This window comes from Camelina sativa, chromosome 17 (assembly GCF_000633955.1).
Source record: "Camelina sativa cultivar DH55 chromosome 17, Cs, whole genome shotgun sequence".
Classification (NCBI taxonomy): Eukaryota; Viridiplantae; Streptophyta; class Magnoliopsida; order Brassicales; family Brassicaceae; genus Camelina; species Camelina sativa.
In genome coordinates this window covers 12,942,304-12,954,408 of record NC_025701.1, presented here as the reverse complement: position 1 = coordinate 12,954,408, position 12,105 = coordinate 12,942,304, and the positions used below count along the sequence as shown (strand labels likewise).

Sequence of the window (12,105 nt, the reverse complement as noted above, 5' to 3'; positions counted from 1 at the left end):
TTTGTATGCCTAACGGCTAGTTCATAGTCTCCCTATATATATCCTTGTAACAAACAATCGATGTATTCAATTCTAATCAATTCTAAGTATTCTCTCGATTCTACTTTAGTAAATTCCGCAATTCTAACAGGAAGGAGTATTTAACTATATTTAATATCAGGTATCAATTTTTTTTCTAGCTTTTCTAATTTATTTGAATAATTAACTATTATTAAACCATAACCAATTTATTTTGTTACATTATTTAATTTTTAAACTGAATTAAAATCAAACCAAACTAAAACCGAACCAAACAAAACCGAACCAAACATAAATCGATCCCAACACAAACCAAACCAAACTAACTTCGGTTGAGTTTGATTAGAATTTAACCAAAATCGAATAAACCGAACCGAACCAAACCCAAACCAAATCCGAAGTTAAACCGAAATGTCCACCCCTACTTTTAGAAGTGGAGTGGTGACAAACAGAACTAAGTATATTAATTAAGAGCATCTCTAATAGGCGATTTAACACAAACTCTTATTTCAAAAGTGATTAAAAATAAATCATAATTGATGAAACAAATAACTCTTATCTAACAAGTTTAAGACCGAATTTTTATTAATGAATTTAACTTCCCTTAATTATTAATAATGAATTTTTGGATCTTCTGAAACTAAACTTTGTTTTCAACTCTCAGCAATAATGCATAAGTATGGCGGAGCTCATAAGCTTGTATGTCTTTTATTTCCAACTAAACATGATTAAGAGACGCACATATAATTGTTGTTATTTAACTGGAAAAAATGGTATGCTTTTATATGTGTTCTTGAAGACATTTGCATTTCATATGAGCTCTACCATTTTATACATTTTTAGTAGTCAGTGTCACCTTTAGGTTCATGTTGACCAATTAAAGCGGTGATTATAACCAATTTCATCAAAGTATGGAAAAGGAAGAAGGATTTGTTGGTGTAAATGTCAAGATTAATCGATACTTTGATAAAAACTGGTGAAGTAGCCGGTTTTGTTTGGAGCAAGTTCAGTTCCAGCACCTGTGCAACCAAGTCGACCAGATGATCAAGTCTGGACTGTTCGAGCAGCTCAGCGCTTTCTATGACCCTATAGTAGATTTAGGGCCCAGACTTGGGGTCCGGAAGACAATAGGCGTAGAGGAGTCCGAACAGTACTTCAGAGTGTACCCGAGGGAGAGGAACACATGAGTGTGGGACTTGGGAAGAAAGGCAGCCTATGAAGAGGCTGTTAAGGGCATGAAAGAAAGGACGTGTCTGCTTGTGAAGAAGCAGAAAGAGGAGATCATCAAGCTGATAAGAGGCGGTTGGGAGATCAAGAAGCTTGACGCTATGGGTGCCATTATGGCCGAGCTGAATAAGAGTTTAACAGCATTGGGAGAAGGAAGAAGTAGCATGGAGATTTTAAGGACGTTGTGGAGGAAAACGTCAAGACTGTGAACAGCTTCTTGCTAGAAGGGTGATTTTTTTGTTTTCCAATTAATTACGTAAATTGTGTATTAAAAAACAGTTGTAATTTGTGTGTAAAAATTAAATAAAACTATAATGTATGTTTTAGAGAAAAAAAACCATCTTATGCTAGTATATGAGTTCTTAAAAACTTTTGCATTTCATATGTGCTCTACCAAAATTTATGTTTTTAGTAGCCAATGTTGTGTTTAAGTTCATTAGGACCTACTAAAGCGACAATTATGGCTGATTATATCAAAGTACGACAAAGGCAGAAGGACATTGTCGAAGAAATTTTCAAAATTAATTGTCGTACTTTGATACAATCGGTCATAATCTCTGCTTTAAAAGACCCCATTGTTTAAACGTGGTTTGCTTAAGTTCCTATGAACCGCATACTCTTAAAAACATACATATGGTAGAGCTGATATATTGCAAAGGTGTTCAAGTACTCATATAAGCATAACATGGTATTTTTCTTCAAATCATACAGAATTTTATTTATTTTTAACATACAACTTTTTTGTTAAGAAAAAAAACACATATTTACATTATTTAATTAAAAAAAATACTCTTTCAACAAAAAACTATTCACAGTTTCCACACTTTCCTCCACTATGTCTTTCTGCCATATCTCCGAACTACTCCTTCATTCTCCCAAGGCTGCTGAACTCTTATTCAGCTCCGCCATGATAGCCGCCGTGGCATCAAGCCTCTTGATTTCCCAGCCACCTCTTATCAGCTTGATAATTTTCTCTTTCTGCTTCTTCACAAGGTATGCGTTACTGCTCCCTCCTGATCCCCTCCTTCAAAATGGCAGTTAGTGATTTAAACTTCACCAGTTCACCTTATAGATCCAAAATATTCACATGTTTCTCGGTTTCTTAGTTTCTCTTCCCTGACACACAAGAAATTTTCCAAAAGTAACGTCTTAACAATGAATACTTAATTATTTATACTTAAAAATTAATTTCTCACTGAGGCATCTCTCTTAATTCCCACCTTGACTAATCTCTCTGGAACTTGGAAGCTTCCAATATTTCTCTCATCATCCAAACATTTATATGGGTTGTGGTTTGGACGGTTACAAGTAAGCTGTTTTAAAACATGGGCATGGTCGAAACTTATATGGTTCTCTGGAGCCAGTCCAAAAAACAAATTCCTCGTTATAAGGATGAATAAATAAGGATGCATGCAATGTCAAAAAGTTAATTTGAGTTTACTTTTTTTAAAACAAACTAAAAAAACAAACTGTTTTTGGATCTATAAGGTGAAGTTTAAATCACTAACTGCCATTTTGAAGGAGGGGATCAGGAGGGAGTAGTAACGCATACATTCAAATGCTTTTTCAGATAACCCGGAGAGAAATCTGAAGACTCAAACAAACTGTTTTTCTCAATATATATAGATTTTTCTGATTTTGAAACGTTTACTGAAATACATTAATAACCATTTCACAGAATTTGATACGTGTCATTTCCAAGAGTGGGAGCAGGACGGTTACGAAGGAAAGATTCTTAGAAATTGATAATGATATCAAACAGTATAATTTAGCATGTGTAAGAAATTGATTTTCACCATATCATATTTTTTTTCCTACTAATGTCAACAAATGCTTTTTTTAAGAACTGAACTTTTGTTTCAATCGTAAGAGACTAGATGTACTTACGAGGGTGTTTTAAAATCAAAGATATTTTAATGTGATAAATTTGATTAGATTTTGAAATCTATGAAGAAATTATATATTACCTAGAGGCCATAGTTCTACTGAAAAACATCAAGGGCTAGTGTCCTTAATTCTACTGAAAAACATCAAGGGCGAGTCCTAGAGGCCATAGTTCGAGTGTCACTGACTTAAGAGATATATGGAGCTAAATCCATATTAACCTTATTAAACATAAACAAAATTATATTATTCTAATACTAATCTATATTAAATAAAAGTAGAAGCTATAAGCTCCTAAGGCTGTCCACCTAGGATTTTAAACAACTAATCGGAATTCAACATGTCACTAATTATCATTTTATACAATTTCCAGAATTTTCTATATTAAGGTATTTTTTAAACGACCAATCATAATTTGACATGTCATTCATTAACATTATTTAAATTTACAAAATTTTTTAGAAAAAAAGAAAATATTAAATTTATGGAAATAAAAGAACTATGTATAATATCCACATCGGCTATAAATTTTTTAGACAATGGTTCAGAACCAGTATAAATAAGATTAATATGTTTCCAACAACGAATGAGCAGAAAAACTTGATTTATCAGGCTTCCAAGTTTAAAAGTTTTATTCGGTTTGATCCGGTCTTTAGTTGATCAAATTAAAACTTTTAAAAGTTTCAAAAAAAATATTATGATATTTTCAATTTTTAAAAGTTTAAATATTATAAATATTGAAACTTTTAAAAATTCTTAGCTTTTAAAAAGTTTTTAAATATTATAATTTTTAAATTTTAATAGTTTAAATGTTATAAATATTGGAATTTTTAAAAGGTTCAAATATAATATTTCGAAACCTTTTAAAAGTTTAAAATATCATAAATATTGAAACTTCTAAAGTCTTAGCTTTCAAAAGGTTTCAAAATATTATAAGTTTTAAATTTTAAAATTTTCTTAGCTTTTAAAAGATTTTAAAAAATTATAATTTATAAATTTTAAAAGTTTAAAATATTATAAATATTGAAAGTTTTAAAAGAATCAAATATTAAAAATATTTAAACTTCATTGAATGTATTAAAATATTACAATTACTTAACCTCCATAGAAATTTTAAAATATTATATCTATACTAATAAAAAGTTGAAGCTATGAACTCCTAAAGGTGTCTATATAGAATTTAAAAAACCAATAAGAATTAGATATTTCACTAATAATTTTTTTGTAAATATAGTAGTAATATATATTATTAAGATTTTTTTAAAAAAAAAAAGAAAAGTAAAATATATAGAAATAAAAGAATTATGTACAACATCCCACATCGGCTAAAAAAATTTTAGACAATAACTGAGAACCTTTATAAATAAAACTAATATGTTTTAAACTATAAATTTATCAGGTTTGCTTGATTTATGTTTATTTATCAGGTTTCCAAATTTACAAGTTTTATTTGATTTAATTTAAATTTAATATTTTAATGGTTTAAATATTTATTATAGAATGTTTAAAAATATTATAAATACCTCCTTAAAATTTTTAAAATATTATAACTATTTAAACTCTATAAAAAGTTAAAGTGTCATTAATATTTAACTCTAAAAAAATGTTATAAATATTTAAACTACATCTAAAGTTTAAAATATTTAAAATATTTAATATCTATTAAAATTTTAAAAGTTTAAGAATTACAAAATATTATATATCAAATTTTTTAATATCTTGAAAATATCTTACTTCTCTCCCTTTGTGCTTTATATCTCTTATGAACTGTAAAACATGTTTTTGTGTATGACTTTACAGATGATTTGATACTTTTGGAGTAAAATTTTTTTTTTAAGTCTAAGAAAGAAGGATTGACGTCGCAAGACCTTGATTTGATGTTATTTGAGTTTTTAAGAAGAAGGATCGACGAAAAGCACAAATATTGTTTTAACTATACATGTGTTCATATTACTTTCTCTCCAAGTAAGAATTTTGGTTTGAGAAGTTTCAATACGTGTGGATCTAAAACGAATAAGTATATGAATGAAATTATCAATAATTGGATGCATGTGTTGACTATGCTGGTCTTCATGAATTGCACAAATTTTATGAGAAAATAAATAATTTTGGTCTTAGAGTTTGACGGGTTAACAAGTTGTGTGGTAGTCTCAAAAAAGGTTTTCCAGTGGAAGAATGTGAAGAAGTTGACGAGGAAGAGGAAGAAGAAAAGTATAACGAAGAACCGGATGGTAAAAGTAATGATGACAATTACCCTAAAATTTGACAATGAAAATGATAAGAAAGAATATTAAGAATAAGAAAACATTAAAAAAAAAGCACAAAGACATATGTGGTAGCGATCAATTAAACATGAGAAAACAAGATAAATTCATGATTCTAAAAATGTTTCCTTTTCTGGTGGTCAAATAAATGGTTTAGGATATGCGATGTCACCAGTTTAATCCGCCTTGCCTGGACGTCGAGTTAAATTCATGAATTTTTGATCAGATTTAATTTTATAATACAACTGATTTTATATTTTTATACTTTTAAAAATTGTGTATCTGAAATAAAAAATTTGCCTTAATAGTAATTTAAATTTTTTAATAAGATAATATTTCATAACTGTCATCAACTATATATAATCTTCATCAAAATATATCAAATAAATCCACGCGTAGCGTGGCTTCAAAACCTAGTATCTTTAAAGATCTGTTATTGTGTGTTTTCCTTTTACTTTAAAAAAAGTGTTTAAAGATATTATAAATTCTAATTTGAAAGTTTATGCTTGTATTATTATTCCAAAATATTAATATATGATGATTGAAAATATAAATTTTGAAAAGCTAAGGTTTTAAGATCTTTGAAAATTGTTGAGCTTTTAAGAACTTTTTTTTTTTGAAAATTGTTGACCAATTAAAGCGGTGATTATAACCAATTTCATCAAAGTACGGAAAAGGAAGAAGGATTTGTGGGTGTAAATGTCAAGATTAATCGATACTTTGATAAAAACAGGTGAAGTAGACGGTTTTGTTTAGAGCCAGTTCAGTTCCAGTACCTGTGCAACCAAGTCGACCAGCTGATCATGTCTGGACTGTTCGAGCAGCTCAGCGCTTACTATGATCCTATAGTAGATTTTAGGCCCATACTTGGGGTTCGGAAGACTATAGGCGTAGAGGAGTTCGATCGGTACTTCAGAGTGTACCCGAGGGAGAGGAACACAGGAGTGTGGGACTTGGGAAGAAAGGCAGCCTACGAGGAGGCTGTTAAGGGCATGAAAGAAAGGACGTGTCTGATTGTGAAGAAGCAGAAAGAGAAGATCATCAAGCTGATAAGAGGCGGTTGGGAGATCAAGAAGCTTGACGCTATGGGTGCTATTATGGCCGAGCTGAATAAGAGTTTAACAACATTGGGAGAAGGAAGGAGTAGCATGGAGATTTTGCAGAAGGACGTTGTGGAGGAAAGCGTCAAGACTGTGAACAGCTTCTTGCTAGGAGGGTAGTTTTTTGTTTTCCAATTAAATATGTAAATTGTGTGTTAAAAAACAGTTGTAATTTGTGTGTAAAAATTAAATAAAACTATAATGTATGTTTTAGAGAAAAAAACCATCTTATGCTTGTATATGAGTTCTTAAAAACTTTTGCATTTCATATGAGCTCTACCAAAATTTATGTTTTTAGTAGCCAATGTTGTGTTTAAGTTCATTAGGACCTACTAAAGCGACAATTATGGCTGATTATATCAAAGTACGACAAAGGAAGAAGGACATTGTCGAAGAAATTTCAAAATTAATTGTCGTACTTTGATACAATTGGTCATAATCTCTGCTTTAAAAGACCCCATTGTTTAAACGTGGCTTGCTTAAGTTCCTATGAACCGCAGACTCTTAAAAACATAAATATGGTAGAGCTGATATATTGCAAAGGTGTTCAAGTACTCACATAAAAGCATAACATGGTATTTTTCTTCAAATCACACATACTTTTATTTATTTTTAACATACATTTTTTTTTTAAAACACACATTCACATTATTTAATTTAAAAAAAAACTACTCTTGCAACAAGAAACTATTCACAGTTTCCACACTTTCCTCCACTATGTCCTTCTGCCATATCTCCGAACTACTCTTTCCTTCTCCCAAGGCTGCTGAACTCTTATTCAGCTCTGCCATGATAGCCGCCGTGGCATCAAGCCTCTGTATTTCCCAGCCACCTCTTATTAGCTTGATAATTTTCTCTTTCTGCTTCTTAACAAGCAGACATGTCCTCTCTTTCATCCCCTTAACAGCCTCCTCGTAGGCTGCCTTTCTTCCCAAGTCCCACACTCCTGTGTTCCTCTCCCGTGGGTACACTCGGAAGTACCGATCAAACTCCTCTACGCCTATAGTCTTTCGGACCCCAAGTCTGGGCCCTAAATCGACTATAGGGTCATAGAAAGCGGCCAGCTGCTCGAACAGCCCCGACTCGATCATCTTGTCGACTCGGTTGCGCAAGTGCTGGAACAGAATCGGCTCTGAAACATCCACCCAGAAGATGCAGCAGTTGTACCTCAGGTCCGGGCAGATGGTTGAAAGACTCGAGCTAGGAGCGAAAGGATCAATTGTCGGGTCAAAACGCTCTGCAAGGAGAGCGTGGTTGAATGAGTTGGACCCACCCACTATAATAGGGAGTTTCCCTCTGGAAACAACTTCAGCGATTGACAATGACGCAAAAGAGCGAAACTCTCCTGGGCTAAGTTCACCATCTTCCGGACGAAAGTCACCGAGAAGATGGTGTGGAACTCCACCTTGCTCATGTAGTGGGATGAGATTTGTTGCAATCTCTATCCCACTATATACTTGCATCTTGTCCGAATTTATGATCTCGCCAGAGAAATGTTTGGCGAGATCGACGGAGAGGCGTGACTTGCCAGTGCCGGTAGTACCCGTGATGAGGACCACCTTGTCCTTGGGAGTGTTTGGCCCTGATTTTCCCATGCACATGGTCACTGATCGTGGTCGCTGCGAAATGGTAGTGACGGTGGAAAGGGGAGAACGGAAAAATGATGACAAGGTGATGAATGATGACAAGGTGATGAGTGCTTCCATTTTTTTTTTTGGTAGAGTAGAGATCACGAAACTGAGTTGGCTTTTTTTCTGTTGTTGAAGGAAATTTTTTCGCTTTAACTTAAGCTCTCCCCTAAGTGGTGGTGTAGCCTTCTTATTTATAGTACGTACGTTCATATCAATAATATATATATTTTAACATGTTAGTAAATGCAAATACGTACATGCATGCATATATTAGTGTAGTGTAGACACATAAAGAGAAAATTGTAACTGAAGTATTGGAAATGTGTAATATGATGATTTTGTTTTTAAGCTCATAAACATCTTTGACAAATTATGTCCACTCCATTGCTAATTTCTTTGTTTTTATATATGTATTACTAAGTCAAGCCCGAAAAACAAAGATGCATACGCATGTTTCATGTTTGTCACTCTGACATGCACGAAGAAATTTTGTTTTTTTAGTTTGTTTTACAAAGTAAATTCAAATTAACTTTTTAACATTGCATGTACCCTTATTTATTCATCCTTATAACGAGGAATTTGTTTTTCGGACTGGCTCCAGAGAACCATATAAGTTTCGACCATGCCCATGTTTTAAAACAGCTTTCTTGTAACCGTCCAAACCACAACCCATATAAATGTTTGAATGATGAGAGAAATATTGGAAGCTTCCAAGTTCCAGAGAGATTTAGTCAAGGTGGGAATTAAGAGAGATGCCTCAGTGAGAAATTAAATTTTTAGTATAAATAATTAAGTATTCATTGTTAATACGTTACTTTTGAAAAATTTCTTGAGTGTCAGGGAGGAGAAACAGAGTACATGTGAATATTTTGGATTTATAAGGTGAAGTTTAAATCACTAGTGCCATTTTAAAGGAGGGGATCAGGAGGGAGTAGTAACGCATACATTCAAATGCTTTTTCAGATAACCCGGAGAGAAATCTGAAGACTCAAACAAACTGTTTTGGTCAATATATAGTTAATTTTTCTGATTTTGAAACGTTTACTGAAATACATTAATAACCATTTCACAGAATTTGATGTGTCATTTCCAAGAGTGGGAGCAGGACGGTTACGAAGGAACGGTTCTTAGAAATTGATAATGATATCAAACAGTATGATTTAGCATGTGTAAGAAATTGATTTTCACCATATCATATTTTCTAATGTCAACAAATGTTTTTTAAAGAACTGAACTTTTGTTTCAATCGTAAGAGACTAGATGTACTTACTAGCGTGTTTTAAAATCAAAGATATTTTAATGTGATAAATTTGATTAGATTTTCAAATCTACGAAGAAATTATATATTACCTAGCTAGTGTCCTAGATTCTACTGAAAAACATCAAAGACGAGTCCTAGAGGCCATAGATCGAGTGTCACTGACTTAAGAGAATATATGGAGCTAAATCCATATTAATCTTCTTAAACATAAACAAAATTATATTATTTCAATACTAATGTCTTTAAAGATCTGTATTTGTGTGTTTTCCTTTTACTTTTTAAAAAGAGTTTAAAGATATTATAAATTCTAATTTGAAAAAGATATTATAAATTCTAATTTGAAAAAGCATTTGAATGTAAGCGTTACTACTCCCTCCTGATCCCATCCTTTAAAATGGCACTAGTGATTTAAACTTCACCTTATAAATCCAAAATATTCACATGTACTCTGTTTCTCCTCCTTGACACGCAAGAAATTTTTTATTATTTCAATACTAATGTCTTTAAAGATCTTTGAAAATTGTTGAGCTTTTAAGAACTTTTTAAATATTTTTGAATTATTAAGAGGTTATGGCCTATGCCCGTATATCCACTTAGGCCAGGAACCAGAACATTTGATATGGTCCTCTCCAAAAAATTTTCCTTCGAACCGGCGACTTCTAAACTTTGCTAGAGAGTTTTTACCAGTTGCGTTATTGACGCTTATTTTTTTTTATAAGAAATTTACAAGATGTTAGAAAAGTATTAAGTTAAAATTGTTTGAAGAGAAACTGAAAGTAACACATGCAAATAAAGTCAATTGTAGAAATATAGATAATTTTGAAATTATGAAAGTGATTGGAAAAACTTGACCAAAATCTTGTTTAGTTAAATATGTAAAATTTTATGAATACCATCTCATTGACTAACATCTCATGAAAATTTCTCTAAACAAACTTTTTTCAAGACATCATCTTCTCTAATCAATAAATTTTCATAGCTCAACAATTATCAAAAATTTTAACAGCTGTTTACAAATTACCTGCAGCCATCGCGTTCTTTGTGGAGCCTAGATGTTGGTCGACTATCGAGCAAGCTTTGCTCCTTGATGTCTTGTCATAGTGAGCAACACGATTTGTGTCTCTTTACCTCTTTTTTATTTCTAGTACTTTCATTCCGATTTGTTTTTGAAGATTTAAAAGAAAAATGTATGAAACGTTTTTTAGGAAGTTTTCTATTATGCTTACATTTTTATACACAAATAGATTTGTTGTTGGGCGATAGAATCTATGTTTTTTGCAACACGCGTAATGGTATGAGTAATGTTGCTTAATTTATTTTATTTTTGTTTTATCTGCAAAATTTTTATATAGAAAGTAAATTTGTCGTTGGACGATAGAATCGATGTTTCTTGCATTGAGAACACGCGTTGCGATGTGAGTAATGTTGTTTTAAATATTTTTTTACAATTTTTTATAAAAGATAGAAAATAGATTTGTCGTGGAACGATCGATGTTTATTGCATTGCAAATACATGTTATGATGTGATTAATGTTGTTTTTGTAAATATTTTATAAAAGATAGAAAGTAAATTTGTTGTTGGACAATATAATCGATGTTGAAAGTATTGCGAATGTGTTATGATGTGATTAATGTTGTTTTAATTTTATTTTTTTGATCTACAAATTTATACAATATTTGTATGTAACCAACCGGATGTGCTAGTTTTTTAAGTTGTTTTCTTTTTTTAGATCGTAGACTTTGGCATTCTAAACTTACTAGTAGAAAGATGAAAAAAAATATACTTTTTTTTTTTGAAACACTGGTGAAAAAATTATACTTATCTTTTAAACTTTGTATATAACTTTGATCCAAGGAACTTACCGTAACATTAACATACGACCTAAATTTGAAATGTCATAGAATTGAGAGAGAGTCGCTCGCGCGTGGACGACACTCGCGGCGATTTTCTCTCCCAACCTTCTTCTTTTTCTGACCACAACCGCGTGCTCCGTCGATGGGGGTTCTCCGTCGATTCCGGCGACGAAGAGAGCCCCAAGGCTCATGGTGCTTCATCCGTAAACCGCAACAGCAACAGAGTAAAGCTTTCAGATCAAAATCAAGGGAGCAGTGGAAGGGAGAAGCTTCCTCGACATACCGACGGTAAGAGCTCTATCGCCGGTGATGCGACGGGGAATAGAAGAGGGAGATTCACGGCAAGGATCGAGAGAGTAAGGCGGTTAGATCTGATAACCGGAGATTCTGGAGGCTCTCACGGCTGTCGTTCGATGGGGGAGGTCGTCTATGGCTAGGAGGAGCTAAGCCACCGTCGAAGGTTTCAGATCTACTCTCTACCGCTTTAGATCTCTCACATATGAGCCTGAATCTCATCGACAACCAAAGATCAGATCTCTTCTTCCTCCTCGAAGCTGCTCTACGGTGGCGGGATGGCAAACGGATCCTGGATCACCATCTCCGTTTGGCTCGCGTCGTCCAGGCTCACCGGAGGACCTGTTCCGATGAGCATCCGCAATTCCATGGACGGCGGCTCAAACTCGAGTTCTTCAGTTTGAGATTAGGGTTAGAAAGAGACCGGTTTGATTCCGGTTCTTTTTAGTTAAACCCGAGCCAATTTTGATTCTTTGGTTTTATTTGGTTTGTTTTGTGATTTAGGCCCTAAAAGGATTTATGTAAATGGGCCTAAATCCGGAAATAGCCCATTGGGCATTTATTTAAAATAT

General features: G+C 32.8%; 2 protein-coding genes across 2 annotated transcripts; one reads left to right on the top strand and one right to left on the bottom strand.

Moving 5' to 3' along the window:
* LOC109129889 (adenylate isopentenyltransferase 6, chloroplastic-like) lies at positions 6,197 to 6,613 on the top strand. Its single transcript, XM_019238907.1, has one exon. It carries the CDS (start codon positions 6,197 to 6,199, stop codon positions 6,611 to 6,613), a length of 417 nt encoding a protein of 138 aa, XP_019094452.1.
* LOC104756961 (adenylate isopentenyltransferase 6, chloroplastic-like) lies at positions 6,998 to 10,565 on the bottom strand. The gene has a single exon (XM_010479629.2). The coding sequence runs from the start codon at positions 8,332 to 8,334 to the stop codon at positions 7,162 to 7,164; it is 1,173 nt and encodes a 390-aa protein (XP_010477931.1). The 5' UTR covers positions 8,335 to 10,565; the 3' UTR covers positions 6,998 to 7,161.